The sequence below is a fragment of the Molothrus ater genome, chromosome 10 (genome assembly GCF_012460135.2).
Source record: "Molothrus ater isolate BHLD 08-10-18 breed brown headed cowbird chromosome 10, BPBGC_Mater_1.1, whole genome shotgun sequence".
Lineage (NCBI taxonomy): Eukaryota > Metazoa > Chordata > Aves > Passeriformes > Icteridae > Molothrus > Molothrus ater.
The window spans coordinates 24,286,121-24,309,368 of NC_050487.2; the positions used below are offsets into that span (position 1 = coordinate 24,286,121).

General features: G+C 46.4%; 1 protein-coding gene across 1 annotated transcript in view; it reads right to left on the bottom strand.

Moving 5' to 3' along the window:
- Nucleotides 1–4,004: 4,004 nt before the first annotated feature.
- Nucleotides 4,005–23,248, bottom strand: part of RSRC1 (arginine and serine rich coiled-coil 1) — a 97,220-nt gene continuing 77,976 nt past the window's right edge. The window contains exons 7-8 of the mRNA XM_036388878.2: nucleotides 17,838–17,906; nucleotides 4,005–4,111 (exon numbers count right to left, since the gene is read on the bottom strand). Of these exons, the coding sequence (XP_036244771.1) occupies nucleotides 17,886–17,906 (21 nt within the window). The 3' untranslated portion in view covers nucleotides 4,005–4,111; nucleotides 17,838–17,885. The remainder of the gene's footprint in view (nucleotides 4,112–17,837; nucleotides 17,907–23,248) is intronic.

Genomic DNA, 23,248 nt, shown 5'->3' on the forward strand with positions numbered 1-23,248 from the left:
GAGGGCTCTGCCAGGGCCGTGGGAGCCCCCATGGAGCAGGGACCCCTCTGGCAGGGTCCCTGCAGGGCTGGCACTGCTGGCACCACCCTGAGCACTCCCAGCCAGGGAGGGACTGCCAGGGTAAGAAACCAGAAAAATCCCCCTTCAATGACCCCCCTGAGGCAACACCCAAGTTGTTATTCCATGGAAAGAGCACAATCCTGAGGAATTCATGGACAGTCTGATCACTGAGCTGCTTCTGGAATGATAAAAAACAACTTTATCCTGATTTGCTCCATGTTTCCAGTGGTGTCTGGAATAATTCAGCTAAATTTTCTAAATGTTATTTAAATTACCTAAATTTAAATTTAGGTAATGTTTTTAATGCTATCTAAATATTTAGGTAATGTATTTAAATGTTATCTAAACATTTAAAAATTTATTAATTTATTTTATTTTATTTTAATTATTTTAATTTATTGATTTTAACTTATTTAAATTATCTAAATGTTATTTCCATTTTCTTTCCAGCTCTTGCTCCCAACTCTCCTCCAGCAAATTTAGATGTTGATTAATAAACAATAAATAAATAAACTAACTCTACTATTTACATCCTATTGTAAATCTATTTACAGCCTATTGTAACATTTTTTAATATTCTACAGGGCTGCCAATAGAGGAATCATTTTACATCAAATGAAAGCACCAAAATTATCCAACACAATGCATGAAAAGAGGAATTTACACCTTGACCTTCCATGGACATCAAACAGTTTTTATTTTCTATGAAAGAAACATAAAAGGTGATGAGAAAACGCAGCAATGACAAATATTACCATTTAAAAATGCTGAAATGAAACAAGGGAAACAAATTTTTTCCCACTTTTTCCTGCAGACAAGGTCTTGGAATATTTTGATGCAGGATAAAAGTCAAACTAACACTTCATAAAGGAAGTAAAAATGTCAGAATGCAAATCCAATACATTTTCATTTTACATCCAGGATCTAAAATAAAAAATAAAACAACCAAAGTCCATCTGCAGAGTCAGCCTCCATTTTTTATCACCACAGATCTGAGAACCAGGAGGAAAAATGCCAAAAGCAGCTTCCCAAGGGAATGCTGGTGCAGGGCAGTTCCAGGAGCACTCCAGAGCTGGGGCTCAGTTTTCTCCTCTCCTGATGTGACCATTTCCTCCCAGCTTTGCTGAAGAAACACTTTTGTGTTTTATTGATTTGATTGGGTTGACTCCCTGCACTTAGATGGATGATGGGCAGATTTTTGTGGAAGTTTGTCCAGGCTAAATTCAGATGTTCAGACTAAACTTTGATTATTGGAAAGTCCCAGCCGGCCCAAGGGAGCTCCATGGGCTGGGAACAGCCCCTGCCCAGAAGCAGGTGTGTGATAATTCCATCATTTGGTAATTACAGAAACGATCAGTTGATAAAATTCCCCATCTGGAGTTGCAGTAGTGGCAGATGCTCAAGGAAACGTGGAGCATTTCCCCCAGAGTGAGGAACTGGGAGCAGAGGGATGAACACATCCAGGGAGAGGATTCCCTCAGGAGGAGGGGATGACAGGGATGGAGCCTGGATCCTCTCCAGCTGCAGGACAGGGATGGCTCCACACATCCCTCACTGGCCCAGCCCTCAGCTCCCAGTTCCTGCCTGGCTCCATGAAACTTTCAGGGTTGGGAGGGATAAAATGATATTTCATTGGGAGGGATAAAATGGTATTTCATTGGGAGGGATAAAATGATATTTCATGGGCTGCCAGGTGTTCTTCACCTGAGGAATTCCCTCCAAAAAAAGGAAATTCTCCCAGCTGTGCTGCCCTGCCCATCTCCAGCACTGAGTTTGGAGAGAACCAGGGCAGGACATTGCTGGTTATTCAGGGGAACCAGGACAAAAGATTCCCAGGTATCCAGGTGGAGCAGGGCAGAACATTCCTGGTTATGCAGGGGAACCAGGGCAGGACATTCCTGGTTATTCAGGGGAACCAGGACAGAAGATTCCCAGTTATCCAGGTGGAGCAGGGCAAGAACATTCTTGACTCTCCAGGTGGAGCAGGACAGAAGATTCCTGGTTTTCCAGGTGAAACCCTCCCTGCCTGCCCAGCTCACTGAAATCTCCTCTAGGAGACAAGAAGAGGAGCTGAGTGTGGAGCTCCCGGAGTGAGGGAAGGGCCTGGGATGCTCCTGGGGGCTGTCAGGCCACGGGGCTCCCCATCAGCCTCTCCTGGCGCAGAGCCACCAGCCTCTGGAACCACTTCTCCTCAGCCTCTGCCTTCTCCATGAACAGCTGCCACGGGGAGGAAAGGGCACAGTCAGAAACTCTGGGTCTGTGACCATCTCCTGGAGCACCCAGCACTGCCTCAGGCCCACAGGAAAAGCTCAGGGGGGTCAGAGACAAAGGTGAGCCCAAAACATCAATAACAGCAGGGACTGTTCAGGGAATCCTAAAATAGTTGGGCTTGGGAGGGGTCCTAAAGATCCTAATTACAGGAGAGGCAAAGCTCCAGGGCAATGCATCACTGACATGTCCTGGTCTCTGTTCTGTGGCCATTCTACAGAACCCACTCTGATTGCTTCACTGCAAATCATTTTTAACTTGCTAATTCTTAAATAACCTTTTATTTCCCTCTAAAGCTCTTCCAGAGGGATTTGCTCAAGTTCAGCCACAATGATTTAAAATCATCTGAAGTCTGTCCCATGTTTAAAACTTTGCAAGTTGGCAAAGTGGGCAAGTTCTGAGTTTTCCACCAGGTTTCCAGCTACAGAAACCAATTTGTCTTGAATTTTTATTTATCCTAAATTCCCCAATGTTACATTAATTATATTTTATTACAAAATTCATTTACAGCTCCAAAACTGCTACTGAAGCTCCTGTGGGATTGCTCTGCTGGGAGGTGGGAGGAGGAGTGGGATCTCTTTATCCCAGAGCAGGGATTTTGTGAGGAGCTGTGGGGTCCCACAACCCTGCTCTCATCCCAGGGGCTGCTCTAAAGCCAAGGGTGGGATAAATTCTGGCTAAAAAGATGGGATAAACACTCACATTTGGGTGTGCTAAGGAATTGTCGTCCTGGTACTTGATGGCAGTGGGGATGCTGGCAGCTGGAGGCTCCTTCTCAGCAGCAGCTGCCTCAGTGGCTCCTGCTCCCACATTCACAGGCTCCTGCTGGAGCTCAGGAGGTTCTGCTGACTGGAAAAGAAGCAAGCACACAAAATTGGAGTGTTTTATTCCAATATTCCCAACTATGGCAGTATTTTAAGCCAGCACTTGGCTGTCTTCCCTGACAGGATCCTCATGGATCCTCAGCATCCTCAGTGGGACACACTGGACAAGGACAAAGGACATGAAGTGACAAACACAAGGCGTAGGGAGAGAGCTGGAAAAACTGCACCACTGGGGTTTTGGATCACTTCCTGAAGAAGCTGCACCAGATTCTTGGGGATTTCTAGAAAAACAAATTGCACATTCCTGGGGAAGCAACCAGGGCTAATTCCACTCACTCACTGCCAGGTGGGAAAATGAACACAGCCCTCACCAGCTCCCTGCAACACCTGCTGGCCAAAATTCAGGGAAATCCTGGGATCTGGATGTCTCCTGCTGGGTTTCTGGAAAGCTGATTGAAAACCAAGCTGCTTCTTTTCAGGAATAAACACAGACTTAAAGTCTGGCTTTAGTTTAGCAGCATTAAATCATCTCCATTTTAATTACAAAGTAAATGTGATTACTTTGGGATTTGAATTCTTCTGCTTCTCGTAACAAAAGTATTCAAACCAGGTGATTTCCTTAAATTCTGCCACATTTAAATTCCCTGAGCCCACCCTGAGACCATCAGGGAGTCCTTGGTGGGATTTCAGGCTCTCAACGTTGATGCTCTTTCATCGATGGAAAATCTTAACAGTGCAGCTTCCTCCTGGCTCTGAGAGGATAATGCAGCAAGTAAGGGACTCAAAATGTCCCTTTTGGAAGGAAAATGTCCCTTTTGGAAGGAAAATGCCCCTTTTGGAAGGAAAATGTACCTTTTTGACTTCTTTGCTGGACCTGAAGGTCTGTGGGACGAAGGCGTCGCTCTCGATGGCTTCGATCTCCTTCACTCGCTTCACTTGGTCCAGGAGGGTGGCTTGGTCTGCACAGGAAGGTGGGATTTGTGGGATTTGTGGGATTTGTGGGATTGGTGAAATCCTGGGAGCCAGGCCCTGTCCCTGGAGGAGATTTTGGGACACACCAGGAAAAACTGCTGGTGCAGTGCAGCCCAAAATCTCCTGTTGCAAGGGAAAAGCTCTGAGTAAAAATAACAGCAGTGAGGATGGGAACATTCCAAATGCTGACCTGAGGGTTTGTGGGATTGCTGGGGAAGAAAAGGCTCCAGGGAGAGCTCAGAGCCCCTGGCAGGGCCTGAAGGGGCTCCAGGAGAGCTGCAGAGGGACTGGGGACAAGGATGGAGGGACAGGAGCCAGGGAATGGCTGCCAGTGCCAGAGGGCAGGGATGGGTGGGACATTGGGAATTGGGAATTCCTGGCTGGGATGGGATTCCCAGAGCAGCTGGGGCTGCCCCTGCATCCCTGGCAGTGCCCAAGGCCAGGCTGGACATTGGGGCTGGAGCACCTGGGACAGTGGGAGGTGTCCCTGCCCCTTCCCTGGATGGGATTTAAGGTCCTTCCAACACAAACCATCCCATAATTCTAAGCTGACAGGAGCTGCACTACAGCAAAGACCATAAATACAACTTCAAGCCTGATGTTTTGGTGGATTTGGAAGGAAAAAAAAGAATTTGCTACATTTAAACCTGTGTTTGCAAGTCCTGCTGCCTTGGTGCTGAAACCTTCTCCTTTAAAAGTAAAAAAGATTCCCAAGGAATTTTGGGATAAATCAAAGGAGAGGGAATCAGAATTCACTGAGGTTTTGGATACACCTGGTCTGAGGGTAAATAAAGGATTCTGATTAAAGCCAGGCATAGACAGGCAGAAAAAGGAGATTTCAAATCCACAGCTCAGCTCCAGCATCACCAAATCCCAGGCAGCTCCAGGATCCCACCCAGATCCTGCACAAAATGATGGGAATGACAAATTAGGGAAGGGGCAAAAATCACTAAAAGCTGCCAATGACATCAGTGACATTAACAGGGGAAAATGGACTGGAGGAAGCAGAGCCCATTAGTGCAGGGGAGTTTTGACAAACACATTATGGGGAGATAAAACGACTTCCAGCTGTTGTTTGTCAGCTGTCAGGAGCAAGGATATGTATTTCATAGGAAAATCAAAAATAATGGAGTCAGAAAGCTCCCAGGCTTCAGACAAAAAAAAATCAATACTAACTCAGTGCACCGTGAGTCTTTTCACCCTGTTAGGGTGGAATTAAAGGGACTAAATCTTGGATTAGGGCTGGTTTTTAATAAAAAGGTGATTCCAGCAGCAGGCACAATTTCCAGCCCTGTCACCTTGGCAGGGGGAGCCTTCCCATTTTACCTGGGAACATCATCATCCTTCAGGGATAATTCAGTATTTTACAATTCTCCATTTCCACCTATTGCTCTCCTCCCATGTATAAATACACACACCCAGCTTTAAAGCTGTAAATTCCTATGGAATTGGGCTGGAATGTCACTTGAGAACTAAAATGGGCTGGAATTCTCTCGATGCCACCCCAAAACACTACACACACAATAACTAGAAACAGCAGAGAATCAGATAAAAGGAAAACTAACAGGGAATTCCGTGATTCTACAAATCAGGTGAAAGGAAAACTTCCCTGTGAGCTCTGCCTAAAATATTCTCATTTTTTCCTTAAAGACAAAATTTATTCCACTAAGAGTTTTAAAATCACTGAAATAGAAGCATTAAATGACCAATAATATCTTGTGAAAGATCCATTAAACAAAAACATGTTTTAAATATTTTTTGGATAATCTCTGAGTGTAAATTTTTATGGATTCATTGCTTATCCATAATCCTGACCATGAACATGAACTTAAAGAGATTTTTTCAAGCAGGTCTAACTCCGGAATCAAAGCAATGACAAAAAACCTCAAATATTCCTCAGAATCTGTTTCTTCCTATTTTACTAATTAGATTTAAGGGGTTAATTTAATTTAAAAATATAACACATTTTACATAAAAAGCTTTGAAATACAGAAAAAAACTGCTATTTTTTCTTGCTCTTTTGAGTTGAGGATTAAAAGAAGGAAACACTCCCAGATCCCAGACTAAATAAACAACTACAGCAGAAAATATTTCCCCTTTGATCCCATTTTATTTGGGGTTATTGGAAGTGATATTTTTATCCAGCTGCCTTACAGAGCTCTGGGTTTTCACACATCCCATAGTTTTTAATTGATCCCAGTTTTACTCAAGCTGCACAAGCTGACAAATTAAAGAAAAATGAAGATTTTGCCTGGGTAATTTGCAGTGGATGACACAAAAACCTCCCTGGCTGTGGGAGATGCTGGATTTTGCTCAAAGCACTGGGAAAAGGAGGAAAATCCCAGTACAGGTGGGACTCACTGTGGCTCTGTCACCTCTGGACTTCACCAACCTTGGGGCTCTGTTCTCAGGGAATTCTCCTGCCTCAAATCCTTTGGGAGCTCCCTGGAGACCCTCCCTGGAGATCCTCCTTGGAAAACCTCCCTGGAGACCCTCCCTGGAGAACTTTCCTGGAGATGCCCACTGGAGCCGCTCTCCGAGGGGAGCCCTCCCAAATCCCGAGGGGCCGAGCCCCGTCCCATGGCCACAAGCCCTGGCCGCAGCGTTCCCGGCCGGCCAAGCCCCTCCCGCTTCTGCCCAGGCCGGAGCGGGGCTATCCCGGGATATCTGCTGGGATATTTCCCGGGATATTCCCCGGGATCTCCCGCCGCCGGTGCCGTTTCCCGGCCGGGCTCCGCTGCCGTTAGAGGGAGGCACCGCCTCACTCAACAGCGCCGGAGCCGCGGCCGGCGAGCCCGAGGATGCCCCGGGCGGAGCAACCGTGCGGGATCTGATCCATCCATCCCTGCAGGATATGATCCATCCATCCATCCCTGCGGGATATGATCCATCCATCCATTCCTGAGGGATCTGATCCATCCATCCATCCCTGCGGGATCTGATCCATCCATCCCTGCGGGATATGATCCATCCATCCATCCCTGCGGGATCTGATCCATCCATCCCTGCGGGATCTGACCCATCCATCCCTGCGGGATATGATCCATCCATCCATTCCTGAGGGATCTGATCCATCCATCCATCCCTGCGGGATCTGATCCATCCATCCCTGCGGGATATGATCCATCCATCCATCCCTGCGGGATCTGATCCATCCATCCATCCCTGCGGGATATGATCCATCCATCCATTCCTGAGGGATCTGATCCATCCATCCATCCCTGCGGGATCTGACCCATCCATCCCTGCAGGATCTGATCCATCCATCCATCCCTGCGGGATCTGATCCATCCATCCCTGCGGGATCTGATCCGTCCATCCATTCCTGAGGGATCTGATCCATCCATCCCTGCGGGATCTGACCCATCCATCCATCCCTGCGGGATCTGACCCATCCATCCCTGCGGGATATGATCCATCCCTGCAGGATCTGACCCATCCATCCATCCCTGCAGGATATGATCCATCCATCCATCCCTGCGGGATCTGACCCATCCATCCATCCCTGCGGGATCTGATCCATCCATCCAAGCGGGATCTGATCCATCCATCCCTGCAGGATATGATCCATCCATCCATTCCTGAGGGATCTGATCCATCCATCCAAGCGGGATCTGACCCATCCATCCATCCCTGTGGGATCTGACCCATCCATCCCTGCGGGATCCGATCCATCCATCCATCCCTGCGGGATCTGACCCATCCATCCCTGCGGGATCCGATCCATCCATCCCTGCGGGATCCCATCCATCCATCCATCCATCCCTGCGGGATCCATCCATCCCTGTGGGATCTGATCCATCCATCCATCCATCCATCCATCCATCCATCCATCCATCCATCATCCATCCATCCATCCATCCATCCATCCATCCATCCATCCATCCATCCATCCATCCATCCATCCATCCATCCATCCCTGTGGGATCAGATCCATCCATCCCTGCGGGATCAGATCCATCCATCCCTGCGGGATCCATCCATCCCTGCGGGATCAGATCCATCCATCCCTGCAGGACCCATGCCAGATTTTGGGATCAGCTTCCATCCCCCTCATCCCTCCCACAACTCATCCCAGATAATTCCCATTCCCATTCCCCGATCCCTGAGCTCTGCTCCCACACTCTTTCCCAGCTGGGAAGGATTTCCCAGCCATAGTCACAGGAACAATAAATACATCCCAAAAATAGAAACTGGGCAGAGAAAGCTCAGCCTGCTCATTCCTCTGCTCCCAACTTCACTGCAAGCACTTGAAAAATACAATTAAATTTCTTAAAGTAGCAAGCTGGGTGTACTCCAGCATCTGTTTACTATGGGGAGCACACAGGATTTACAAATAAGGTTGGAAAAGTGCAAAATAATGAGAAAAACTTTGTCCAGGCTTGTTTTAACATCCTGTGAAAATGAGGTGATCATTAAAATGTATTAAAAATAGTATTTTGTGAGCACTGTGGTACTTACTACAGATAATACTACAGAGAGTACTACAAAGAGTACCAGACCGCTCTAAGTTTGCTGGTTTGATACATTATAGTGATAATAACCTCATTTTTATAGGATTTTAAACCAAGTCTGGACACTAACATCTTTTCTTTTAAAGACCTGGAAGCATTAGGTATAAAATGCAGCAGAAAACAGGAGGGGAAAGTTCAGCAGGTGAGCTCTGAATTTAAAAACCTTAAATTTAAGAAAACATCTATGAATTTAAGAACTTTGAACTTAGTAAGGTGAAATTCCTGCTGGAGCCCTGCACGTCCTGTGTGCCTTCCCCACTGCCCTCCTCTCACCCATGCACCCCCATTTTTGGGCTTCCTGGGGTATTTTTGAGACCATCCTGGGCAAGAACCCTGCTCTCAGCAGAGGGGTGGGCACAGGCCTGGCCCAGGGAATTGTGCAGGAGCTGTGGCCAGGGAATTGTGCAGGATCTGTGAACAGGGAATTGTGCAGGATCTGTGGCCAGGGAATTGTGCAGGAGCTGTGAACAGGGAATTGTGCAGGATCTGAGGCACAGGGAATTGTGCAGGATCTGTGGCCAGGGAATTGTGCAGGATCTGAGGCACAGGGAATTGTGCAGGATCTGTGAACAGGGAATTGTGCAGGATCTGTGTCACAGGGAATTGTGCAGGATCTGTGGCACAGGGAATTGTGCAGGAGCTGTGGCCAGGGAATTGTGCAGGATCTGTGGCCAGGGAACTCTGCAGGATCTGTGGCCAGGGAATTGTGCAGGAGCTGTGAACAGGGAATTGTGCAGGATCTGTGGCCAGGGAATTGTGCAGGATCTGTGGCCAGGGAACTCTGCAGGAGCTGTGGCCCAGGGAATTGTGCAGGATCTGTGGCCCAGGGAATTGTGCAGGATCTGAGGCACAGGGAATTGTGCAGGATCTGTGGCACAGGGAATTGTGCAGGATCTGAGGCACAGGGAATTGTGCAGGAGCTGTGAACAGGGAATTGTGCAGGAGCTGTGAACAGGGAATTGTGCAGGATCTGTGGCCAGGGAATTGTGCAGGATCTGTGGCACAGGGAATTGTGCAGGATCTGTGGCCAGGGAACTCTGCAGGAGCTGTGAACAGGGAATTGTGCAGGATCTGTGGCCAGGGAATTGTGCAGGATCTGTGGCACAGGGAATTGTGCAGGATCTGTGGACAGGGAATTGTGCAGGAGCTGTGAACAGGGAATTGTGCAGGATCTGTGGCCCAGGGAATTGTGCAGGATCTGTGGCCCAGGGAATTGTGCAGGATCTGTGGGCAGGGAATTCTGCAGGATCTGTGGCACAGGGAATTGTGCAGGATCTGTGGCACAGGGAACTCTGCAGGAGCTGTGGCACAGGGAATTGTGCAGGAGCTGTGGCACAGGGAATTGTGCAGGATCTGTGGACAGGGAATTGTGCAGGATCTGTGGCACAGGGAATTGTGCAGGATCTGTGGCACAGGGAATTGTGCAGGATCTGTGTCACAGGGAATTCTGCAGGATCTGTGTCACAGGGAATTCTGCAGGATCTGTGTCACAGGGAATTGTGCAGGATCTGTGGCCCAGGGAATTCTGCAGGATCTGTGGCCACCCCGTGCTTGTCGCTGAGCCCGCCGTGCTCCTGCCTGGGCACACAAAGCCAGGCCTGTAATTCAATGCTCAATTTACCCTTGTCTCAGTGGAGATTTCTCCCCGCTAATTGATAGAAATTAAGCCATTAATCAAGGCACCAGCCATCATTCAACCCGGGGAAGATGAATCCAAACTTTCATCATAACCACCTTCCCCATTTTAGTGTTCATTAGCATTAATTTTTAATGCAATTATGCTCTTCTTTTACGCTGAGCTCATAAATTACTGCTCTTTTGTTGCTCGCTGGCCTTGTAAAATCCAAGGTAATGCTTTGTGCTCTGATCCTAAAGGCAATTACTGCCTGCTTCTATCTCTTCCATACCTCCATCCCAAATAACCTCTGTGCTGGAGGTACAGACTCACCAGTGGGGATCCCACACGGACGTTTCCTACAGAGAGATTTGCCCACGTCCAAACCCACACTGACCCAGGCAGAGTGAGAATTCCTGCTTCTGCTGCTGGAGCCCAGGATCCAACAGCAGAGCAATGACAGGAAAAGGGGATCCTGCAATGGATACAGGGAAAAATGTGCTGCAGTGTAGTGGGAATAAGCTGTGGGAGAGCGTGCAGGACAGCAGGGCTGCAGCTTGGAGGCTCTCCAGCTTTTCCAGGGATCACTTTGTGTTGTCACTTCAAAAAGTGCTGCTGGCACGTGCCCATGGCTCCTTTCTTTCCCTCTGGGCTGTGCCAGTGTGTGGTGACCCCACAGAGCCCTCCCAAGGGATCCTGTGTCCCGTGGGGTCCGTGCTGGCCCACGGGGCCCTGAGTCAGGAACTCCCAGCCCTTTGTTCCCACTCTGATCCTGGGGACCCCATCAGGGGAAAGGCACAGCAGCTCCAGCCACCTCTGGCTGCCCCCAGACACCTGGGCTGGTTGCAGGAAAAAGGAAATGCACTTTAGGAAATGCACATTAGGAAAGGCACACTAGGAAATGCTGCTTGGTTCAAATTATTTTTCTGTTTCCTTCCCAGCCTTTAGCTGGGACATGGAATAAAGTCACTCACTCCAGCTCAAGGTCTGCCCAGCACCAATAAAATATCATCCACCTCCAAACTCCCAGTTTATCTAGCCCTTAGCCAGCCTAAAGAGGAAAATTCCCAGTGAAGTCTCATGCTCACCCCACAGATTCCCAGAAAAACACCCTTCTGGAATGGGCCCAGATCCACAAAACCCTAATTTTTATCAAAATAAAATTCCCCACATCAGGGACTATGGTCTGGAACTTTGTTCCATACACCCCTATTTATTTCCCCACACACCCCTGTCTATTTGCCCTTTAGAAACAGCTTTTCAATACGTAGCCATAAATTTGTGTTTCCACTGACTGAAGCCCAATAAGCAATTCCATGATGGTTTTTACAACCCCATTCCCTTAAGTGCCTTCTCCTTTAGCACAAATAAATGCCATGGAGATGACAGGGAAACACACAACATTAATGAGGCACAGAAATCAGATTTGTTTCTCATCTTGAAATTTGAAGACAATTTCAAGACTTTTAATTTGTAAAAATAAACCATAAATTTCCCTGTTAGGGAGATCATAAATTTCTGTTTCACTTGCAGAACAGTAAAACTTTAATGACACCAGCTGTGATTGCTGAAATAAAATCACTCAAATATCAGCTTCAAATATACTTTGATATTTTTAAAGATTCATGGAATGCTCTGGGTGGGAAGGAACTTAAAGATCATTTAATTCCCACCCCAGCCACGGCAGGGACACCTCCCACTGCCCCAGGTGCTCCCAGCCCCAGTGTCCAACCCGGCCTTGGGCACTGCCAGGGCTCCAGGGGCAGCCCCAGCTGCTCTGGGAATCCCATCCCAGCCAGGAATTCCCAATTCCCAATCTCCCACCCATCCCTGCCCTCTGGCACTGGCAGCCATTCCCTGGCTCCTGTCCCTCCATCCTTGTCCCCAGTCCCTCTGCAGCTCTCCTGGAGCCCCTTCAGGCCCTGCCAGGGGCTCTGAGCTCTCCCTGGAGCTGCTCCTGTCCAGGTGAGCACCCCCAGGTGCCCCAGCCTGGCTCCAGAGGGGCTCCAGCCCTGCAGCAGCCCCAGGACATTGGGATCGCTTTGGGATCCTCTCCAGGGAAAGCAAGGAAGCCAAAGAGGGAAGTCTGGAATACAAAGGGCCAGGAGAGGATGGGCAGGCACAAAGCAGGGCAAAATTTAAGGAACTCATTTAGAAGTGATTATTAATTAGAGCAGCTTTAATAAAAAGCCAGGAATTGATTCCTCCAGCAGCCATTATCCTTGGGGGGCCATTGATCCCCTTTCCAATTCCCTCTCCCTCAGCTCTGGACACACAGAGTGGCCAAGACCCCAAACTCCCCTCGCCCTTCCCATCTCTCATTTCCTCACGTGGCCGCTCTTCCTAACAAGCCACACTCTGCCACTGCACCCAAACTTGGCATTTTTTGTTTTCCCCTTGATTTGTTCCTGCCCCCTTTCAATTCCAACCCAGCAATCTGAAGATTAAACAGAGATAAAAGAAGATCACAGTGAGTGCCAGATGCTGGAGCAGCCTCCTGGGAGCAGCAGCACAACACCAGGTGTTGGTGTCAGCCTAATGAAGTGACACTGGCACACCAGGGACACCCAGGGAGGGGCTCCAAACCTGCCATTATCGAGGCAAAAACGAGGAATATTGGAAATTCCAGCTTTGAGGAGGCAGGGAAAAAAATAATCCATGTCTTCATCTAAATGTATTATCCATATGAAATAATTTGGGGGTTAAACAGATTGAGTTTGGTCTTTGCCACCACAATGAACTTCAGGAAAATTTACTGAAGATAAATGAGGAGCTCAGGCAGTAACTGATGAACTTCAGGGCATCCCAATCCAGGGCTGAGTAAAGCACTTTAACTTATTACAGACTGACCTCACCCCAGCAAATCTTCTCCTGGCACGTCCAACCTGTGGTTTAATATCCATTACACCCAGGGAAAGGCTTTTAACTCTCTCTGAAGGAAGTGGGAAGGGAAATCAGTGGGTTGGGGTGTCCTGGGCAGGGCTGGGGTTGGATACACCATCCCTGTGGGTCTCTTCCAGCTCAGGATATTCTGTGGTGGCCGTGGATGAGATTTTTCATGTGAGAACTCCTGGCCAGCAGGTTAAAAATGAATCTTTAAAAAAAAATGAGAACTTTAAATTTGGGTTTATAGAATTTATAATTTAGGGATTTTCTAAAAGTCAAGTCCTCCAGGTTTTTTGTACATTCTAACTTTGCTTCCATGACCCCTCCGTCACTCAAAATCACGGAATCACAGAACCATGGAATGGTTTGGCTTGGAGGGACCTGAAGACTTGAAGAATTTCACTTTTGCTGAAGGAAAGACACCCCAGCAGCACAGAGCTGTCAGTAAAAGGCAGGGATGACCCTCAGGGACGGGGTTTATTCCCTGTGGAAGGGCCAGGTGTCTCCCAGCCACATCCCCGCTCTCGTTTGCATCCCGCCCTCCCTCCCCTGCCCACGTGGGCCTCATTTCCAAGCCTATTCAAAATGATATTTTCCAAGCATGTGCCACACGACTTGTTCATATAAATGGAACAAATTAAACTGTCTCCACAGATATCCCCTCACATTTGTAGCCCTGATTCCTCTCCCTCACACGTGGCCAAGACACCGAATTATCTCCCTGCAGAGGTTGACCTCAGGATATTGGATTCTGCCACGGAGCTCTCCGGGACTGAACCGACGGGAAACACTTAATCACCCCTGCCTTTGCAGGGAAAAAAAATCAACTTCAAATTTGCCCTGATGAAAAATCAATAAAGCAGTAATTGCTTGGCTTATCACGGCGTGGAGGGACAAATTGGGAAGCGGAGCCGGGCGCGGATCCCAGGGAAAGGCGCAGACTTTCGGGATCACTAAGCCAGAAAAGGGAAAGGTCTCGGAGCCATAATTAAATCTACTCCTGCTGATTTGCTGCCAAATTTATTTCCCTGGAGTTTATCAAAATGTTGCAGAGCTTATCGGGGCTGGGGGGGGGAAAGAAGGAATCAGTTCAGCACTGGGACAGCACGTGCCAGGCACAGGAACACAAAGCCCGGGATAAAGGGACTGGGAAATGGAAACTCTGGGATAAAGCAACCAGGAAATGCAAATTCTGGGATAAAGGGACCGGGAAATGCAAATCCTGGGATAAAAGGACCAGGAAATGGAAACTCTGGGATAAAGCAACCAGGAAATGCAAATTCTGGGATAAAGCAACCAGGAAATGCAAATCCTGGGATAAAGGGACCAGGAAATGCAAATCACAGGATAAAGGGACCAGGAAATGCAAATCCTGAATTAAAGGGACCAGGAAATGCAAATCCTGAATTAAAGGGACCAGGAAATGCAAATCACAGGATAAAGGCACCAGGAAATGCAAATCCTGAGTTAAAGGCACCAGGAAATGCAAACTCTGGGATAAAGACACCAGGAAATGCAAATCGTGGGATAAAGGGACCAGGAAATGCAAATCACAGGATAAAGGCACCAGGAAATGCAAATCCTGAGTTAAAGGCACCAGGAAATGCAAACTCTGGGATGAAGGCACCAGGAAATGCAAATTCTGGGATAAAGGGACCAGGAAATGCAAATCACAGGATAAAGGCACCAGGAAATGCAAATCCTGAGTTAAAGGCACCAGGAAATGCAAACTCTGGGATAAAGGGACCAGGAAATGCAAATTCTGGGATAAAGGGAGCAGGAAATGCAAATCCCGAGTTAAAGGCACTGGGAAATGCAAATTCCAGGATAAAGGCATCAGGATAAAGGCACTGGGAAATGTGAATTCTGGGATAAAGGCACCACGAAATGCAAATCACCAGAGAAAGGCACCAGAAAAAAACAAATTCCAGGATAAAGGGACCAGGAAATACAAATTCTGGGATAAAGACACTGGGAAATGCAAATCCAAATTCTGGGATAAAGGCACCAGGATAACACCCACCCCATCCAGCACCCCCCTCCCAGCCATCCACCTAAGGAATGACTGACTGCCAAAAATGCTTATTTTCTATTCTGCTGTCTTCCAGAACAACTTCTTTTCCTGGTTTTCTGATGCATCCTCAGCTCCTCCTCCCCACACGTGGCCCTGCCGTGCTGTTTTTTAAACTCAATATTTAAAAATATTATTATTTGTGGTAGATTAAGAGAAACAAGCCCAAAACCTCTCCCTAACATCATCCAGTGTGTTCCAATTTTTGCTTTTTATTTTGTTTTCAATTTTCCTCTTGTCCACTTCATCTATTTGGAATTTGTCTGGGGTAAAACCCAGCTGGGTGGCAAAATCCCCCTTGGATTTTGTCACTTTTCAGGCAGCCCCAAAGCAAGTAAACAAAAACCAAAGTAGGAAAACCCAAGCACTGAAAATACCCCTGGACAAGTGGTGGGTTTTGCTAATAGACCTAATTTCATGCAGCAAATTAGCATAGCTCCAATGGAAGTGCAAATGTAATCAAACTGAAAAATTCAAATGAGGTGGGGGGAGCCTTTTGCTTTTTCTCTTTGCTTTTTAGTCACTTTAAAAAAAAAAAAAAAAATCAGCATTTTGCTGTGTGTCCTTCACCAGGCTGGAGGGACTGTGGTAATTAAAACATTTAAACCAGCACAAGCCCCCAGTCTCTAATCTGGAGCTGGGGTCAGCTGTCTGTAGATTCTAATTTGTCCTGGATTTTTTATTCATGCTGGGGAAATGCTGCATATTGAACAGGAAACCAGCGGGAAGGGGCAGAGCGGGGCCTGGAGGTCAAATAATTTGATTTCCGAGCAGATTACATGGAACATCCAACGTCTAATCTCACACCTGATTTGGCAATAAAATGACAATAAAAGGAATGTTAAGACACCCTCGCTATGGGGTGGGCAATAACCAGATTTTATGAGTTGGGAGAGGATTGGTTTGTTTGTGGAATTATTTTTATTGCAGCTCCTGAGTAAAGGAGTCACAGGCTGTGTCCACAGGCTGGAATTTCCTTTTAGAGGGTTCTAGTTAGGGAAATATGGAATACAAGAGAAATAAAAATTCTTTTAAAATAGTAATTTAGAATTTAAAAAAAATATTAATTTAATATAATTTTGCTCTATCTTATTTAATTGCAATGACTGGATGTAGAACTCAGTGCTCTGGTGGGGATCAGTCACAGTTTGGAATCAATGGTCTGGAAAGTTTTTTCCACCCTCAGGGATCCCATGAGGGATCTAAGAGGGTTAAAAAACCACCCAGAAATGTTGTGTGAGGAAGGAAGAACTAAGAAAAAAATGCAAAATGCTCTTTTTCCAAGCAAAAAATGCCACTGCAGCCTGGCACAGGGAGGGGAACACAATCAAAGCCCTGGGTAAATGTCCTGTTTGCAAATCCATATGGGACATAAACCTACCTAAAACTGGAGTTTTGAATCCATATGGGACATAAGCTTAACAAAAACTGGGGTTCCCAGTGTGCAATTCCCATGGATGTCTTGGAATGCTTCAATGCTTCACACACAGTTTAACAGAACTTTGTATTTTCCAGTGAGAATGAATCCTTCATTCCTAACTGGGAGCTAACTCCGCAGCAATCAGATGGATTTGAGTTATTCAGAGAAAATCTTCTCTTCATTTTCCACACTGGGACATCCTCACAACCCTTCAAAGCCACCCCAGGACAGTTTCCATGGCTTATGAATAAATGGTAGAGAAGTTTTCCTCCCCATTCCCCTGGAAATTCCACTGTTCCCAAGTCATGAACTGCCCCTGTTTTCTTCCCTCTGCCTTTCCACACTCACCCTTCCCAATCCCTGCTGGCACAGCCATTGCCAGCACACCTGCCACTCACAATGGGATGGAAGCACAAAACAAAACAAAAAAATCCTGCATTTTTCCAAACCTTCCCTACAAATGGGTGCTGGTGGGACCCAACCAGCTCATCCCAAAATCCCTGTGCCCGTGGGAGCCTGGCTGGGTGACTCCTCCAGGTGGAAAGGCTCCCCTGGGGCCATAGGTTCCAAAATCCAGGAATCACAACGGGGAGGGGGCACAGCTCCTTGGTTTGGTCCCTTTTCCAGCCAGATCTGGATTTTCCCCTTCCTGCCATGTCTGGGCCATCCCACTTTTCCACTTGAATTTCCTCCTTTGGTACCACAAGAACCTTCTCCAAGCAGGATTAACTGGGAGCACCAACGAATTCCTCTCAGCATCCCACAGTCCCCAGGTAAAACAAACTGAAGATTAGAACATTTTGATTTTGAGTGAAATTCTCAGCAGCTGCTGTTTCAAAAATGGGGAATTTTCCCGAGTTCCCTCTTGGAAGTAAATCATGGAATCCCAGAATGGTTTGGGTTGGAGGGGACCTTAAAGCCCACCCAGTTCCACAGAGCTCCAGTGAGGATTTGAGGCTCCTGGATTGTTTGGATTGGCTCCCTCATGATGTTGGAAATGTCTCCTCCCATCACTGCCTGACATTTCCATCCCTGTGGTTTCGTTATTCCACCTGCTGGAATGCAAAGCAGCAGCTCAGGGCACCAAATTCCATCATCAGCCTGGGGAGGAAAATCCCACAGCCCCACTGGAGTGTGGGCACTTTAAAATAATCATTTCTGACTTCCTGGGCTTTAGTTTGTTAGGAAACAAAAGAACATTCCTCACCTTCTTCCTTTCTTCTCTTGGCTTCTTCTTCACTTCTCTCCTTGGCCTTCAACGCTTCGTCTGCTTTGGCTAAAGGGAAGAAAATGAGCTGGAATTAGTTAAATTTATCCTATCAAATCATGGAATCATGGAATGGTTTGGGTTGGAAGGACCTTAAAGCCCATCCAGCCCCACCCCTGCCATGGCAGGAACACCTCCCACTGTCCCAGGTGCTCCCAGCCCCAGTGTCCAGCCTGGCCCTGGGCACTGCCAGGGATGGGCTGTCAACAACCTCTTGCCAAACAATATTTCCTGGGCTTTAAACCCAATTTCATGTTCCTTCCTGCAGGCCCCACAATGAAATCCACGTGCCTGACAAACCAGAGCTTGGTTCTTCATTAATTTTATTGGAAGTCATTCCCACAGTCAAGGAATGGCATAAATGGGATTGTGGAGGGTAATATCAGGTCAATATTAGAGGCAATATTAATTCAAGACAAATCCCCACATTCATTTTGGGGTAAGTAAAGCCCTTAAGAGAATTTTAAGAAGTTTTCTTTCTTTAAACCCCAATCTGCCCAGCCCAAACTGCACCAAACATGGTGCACCCATGAAGGGGCAGATTTGCTGCCACAGTGAGTAATCCAGCAGACCTATTTTGAGGATAAAACAGAAACCAAACAATATTTCCAGGGCTGCAGACTCTGTTCAGAGTGGGAGTCAGACAGCTCTTCCTCAGGACTTTATTAGGTAGTACACAATTTCCTCTTCACTCCAAATCACAGCAGCAGTACTTCATCCATGTTACAACAATCTTCTTTAAAAAGAATCTTTTTCCCTCTAGAAACCTCTTCCCTTATTACTTAATTATCTACCAGTTGCTCAACTGCAGGGGTTTTCAAACACTTTCCTACAGATGTTAAAGAAGATTAAAAATATACAGCACAGTAACAAGGGACTATCAATATACTCTGTAAATTAATTAAATTTCTGTTCTAGCACATCATTTATTCCAAAGCATTAATGTCTCAAAGGAGCCATTCTCTTTTATTGCCATCTCACTGCCTGATGAGTGAACTAAGTGAGAATAAGTCTCTAATAACATTATACTTGATGAAATATTAAGTTTTCAAAAGTATCACCAGGCCAGAAAGAGAAGAACCAACAAGGACCAGGAATCCAGCATTTACACCAGGTCCTCTCAGGGAGGAAAATCACTATAAACTGTGCTCTGGATGGTAAGAGCTGAGTCAGATTTGCAAATATTTAATCCCAGCACCTCCTGAATTAAGCAAGAATTTATGAAAACCAAATTCAGCTCAGGAGGGAGGTGAAGGGCTCGTTCCTTTTTGGAGCCACCAGCTCCACCTTAGAATGCACAGCCTGGCCAGGGTGTCACAAAGTGATCCAGTCACTGCACTGACAGCTGCCTCCATCTCCACAATTTTATACATATTTAGACAACATTTAAAGCCGTGAAATATTAAAACTTTTTCTGCCACTGAAGATCATTACAAGAATCTATTAAATCCCATAATAAAACCAAACCACGAGTAACTCTAAAGAGTTTTACTTCATTTACACTTTATTCTCCTTGGTAAAAGGACAGGGATAATAGAAATTCCATTTAAATTCAATTTTGGTGATATGTGTAATTGTAGATATACCCCTTGAGTCATGTAAAATGCTCAGCTTATGTTTCTTTCAAATTATCCCGCTCCCATTCCCATTCTGCTCCTTACAACTGTCTTCAATATGTATTAGCAGAGCTCATTAGGCTGGAATTTAATAATGCAAACATCAGGTGGATTTCAAGACCCTCCATTATCAGCACAAGATGGATTGCTCATATAGCTCGTGGGCCAACTGGGCACAATTTAGATTCAATAAACTACCAGGCCTAAATTTGATTTATCTATTCCACTGAGCTACTTTGTTCTTCCTGCCCGATTTGTTGCTGCACAGGAACAATTCATTGGGTATCTCAGTGGCAAAAAGATATTAAAACACACAGGAAAGATGCTGCTGGTCAATGAATAAATTTTTAGCTTGTCTTTGTTAACTTTAAATCGCTGATTTCCAGCCCTTGTAAGTCAACTTAAAACTGCTGCCCAGGCAGAGCTTGGCCTTTCAAGTCCTGGTTAATTAGAGGGACAATGGGGCAATTTAGGAAGTATCACGACGACAATTCTCCACACAAAATCGCTCATTAACAACAATTTAACTTAGCCCATAAATCTCCAGAGCAGTCCTCGAGCTCACAGGGCTCTGTCCACCGCGAGCAACACAGGCACTGAAACTCTGAGTTACTGCCAGGATTTAACATCAAAAGGTCTCCTCAAACATTTCCCATTTCTGTCACTTTTGCCCAGAATCCCAGAATGGGCCAGGCTGGGAGGAACCACAGTGGCTCATCCTGGAGAACATGGCACAGGATTGTGCCCACTCCTCTTCTTCCTCTCCTTCTCCTTTTCTTCTTCCTCTCCTTTTCTTCTCTTCCCTCTTATTCTTCTTCTTTTCTTCTTCTCCTCCTCCTCCTCAATGCTGTTATTATTATTTAGTGAATATATTGTTGTTCACTGCCCAAGTGCCATCAAAAGCACTAAAAGAAATTCACTTTTCTCAAACCAAGCTGCAATTAAACAGCATTAAAAGATCTTTACAACTTGAGGGTTGGATTTGATGGTCTGGGAGGGCTTTTCCAGCCTAAAGAATTCCATGGAACCCCTGGGAGTGCCCAAGGTTGGGAAGCAGAGTCCCTCCCTGATGGATGGGTGATGCTTTAATCCCAACCAGCCTCCCACTGGGCCAAGGTGAGATTATTCCAAGCAAAGCTGCTAATTAAGAGAAACCAGGCAAACTGTGAATTATTCCAAGGTAGAAAGAGGGCAGGGGATATTTTGGGGCTGGAAAGGGCATTTTGGAGGAGCCCCTGCAGCAGAGCCCTCTCCCAGTGCATGGGAGCAGCAGGGAAGGTGCATGGAAAAGACACAACCCCTCACTAAGGAGATTTCATTTTCCTGTCACAATTAAAAAGAGAGGAGTGTCAGAACACCCACAACTGCAAACCACCAGAGGTCTGGAAAAATAAATTAATTCAACATAATTGTGGACTTTCCAACTGCTCAGAGTTGAAAATACAAGATGTGTCTGAGGAAAAGAAAGCCAAGAAACTGTAAAAACACATGGACATCTCATTTAAAATGCAGCCAACCATCCACGGTGCTCATCAGAGAGACTTCACCTTTTTTTTTTTTAACACAAACATTTTTGCACTTATAAAATATTCAGTCAGCTCACATATAAAAATACAAGTGGAATCCATTATTAATTTACAAGGCCCTGTTTAATTTACATGCTATTTTTCTCTGGTATATTAAATTTATCAAGGCTTGTGGAAATCCTCTCCACTGAATATTCATGGCTGACGTGTAAAATTATCTGTTATCCATCTGACAAATTCCAGCACAAACTCCAAACAACCACTTGCTCAGAGCATTCCTCTGACAGCAACTCCAGGAGCAGCACCCAGGAATTCTGAGTTCCAGAGGAAAAGTGACACCACCACACACATTCTGATCACCCCAGGTTTAAGCTGGTTTTCTGTATTTTTGCCTTTAGTAACATTTCACCCCACATTTAAACACCACCAACATTCCTGGAGGTCTCAGAGGCCTAAATGAGAGTATGATTCTATCAATCCATGACCCCACAACTCCACGGGGCTCTGTGATTCCATAAATCCATGTTTTGGGTGCTCACTTGCCCAGTCCATCGTGTCCATGGCCACAGAGCTCTCCCTGGTCACACCTGGAACACCCAATTCCCAAACATGGGAGTTCTGCTCTTGCTGCCCTGTAATTTAATTACACCAGACCCTAATTATGGATATTGGAGCCCTGAGCATGAGGGTGGAGCTCACTGCCCTCCCCAGCTCTGCCAGTCACACTTAAAAACTCCCCAGAAGCCCAAATCTGGTTATTTTAAACTTCTCTGAGTTCCCAGGGGAACACTCTCCCAGTGTTTGGAAGGGAGATGTCATCCCACTGATTCCTCCTGCTGTAGGAATGCTACTCCTCACCTCTTCAGCAGCAGTTCCCTGCCCTTTGTCATTTCAGAACATATTCCTTATTTTGGGATAAATGTCCCGTTATGGCACAGTTAACAAGCAGCTGGCTCACAGCCACGAGGGTTTTCCCAAATATTAAATGGATTTTTGGTAGAAGATAAACCCAAAGTCATGTGCAACCCAACTGAAAAAACACAGGCAAAACCCAAACATTGTCTTATTCCAAAGGATAACTGAGATATTTGTGGTCATTTGGTGTAACGAAGATATGGGTTTATATTGGGTACAACCAAGATAATAACCAAGATAAACCCTTTCCTACCAAGCAGGCAATTTTCCCCGTTTCTTTCATTGTTGCCATTTTCAGGAAGCAGTTTGTGGCTCACCTGCTGGCTAGGAACAGCACAGGGCCGGGAGAGAGCCCAGCAGGAAAGAGAGAATATCCAAAACCCTGCTGAACAGTCCAGAGGGGTGGGATATGAAACCAGCTCTGTGCAGAGAGGGAGGCAGGCTCATCCCTGGCTGGAATACCAACGTGCAGGGCAGGGATCTGGGAGGGCCACGGGGTGCTGGGCAGGGAAGGAAGAACTGAGAGCTCAAATCCACTCTGGTGAGCAGGGCCCAGCTCCCCAAAGGCCTCCCCGGTCCCGGTGACTGCCTCCTGTATTAAGACTGCCTTTCTCATCACTTAATGCTTATTTTCATCACTTTGCTTAAAATATTGATAATCAATTAGGGCTACGTCTGTTTTGCCACAGAATCTGTGTCACAGTCTATCAGCCTGTCAGGGCCAATTCAATCCTCATTCAAAGTTAATTTTTTCTCCATAAATCCGCCTTTGGAGGAGTCATTAGGCGCAGAACATAGCCCGAGGTGCAATCACCTATTCTCTTTCATTAGAGGCAGGCAGGGAAGGTGAGGGAGATTATTAGAACTTTGGAATGATCACAAAGCAGCGTGCTGCCTGTCAGATCCCCCCAACATTTCATTCATCTCGCCCGCTCGCTGCCAACACTTCTAAATGGACATTATTCATGAACATCTGTGACACGCTGAATATTCCAGGCTGGCAGGGATGAAAAAGCCATGCCCCCCCCTTTGGCAAGGAAATTAATTCTGTGGTCAGAACAATTAGGAATAGAACAAACTTGCTCCATGATGTTATTTTTAGGCTTTCCCGAGATAGCCCCCTTAGAAAGGTGGGATTTTTGGTTTTCAAGCATAAATGTGGCCACTCCAAATGGTCAAACGCTGGTCAAACATTGGAATGATGAAAAAGCTGTGCCCCCCTCGGACTGAGAAATTAATTCTATGGTCAGAACAATTAGGAATACAAAAAAAAAAACTTGGTTTGTGTCGTTAT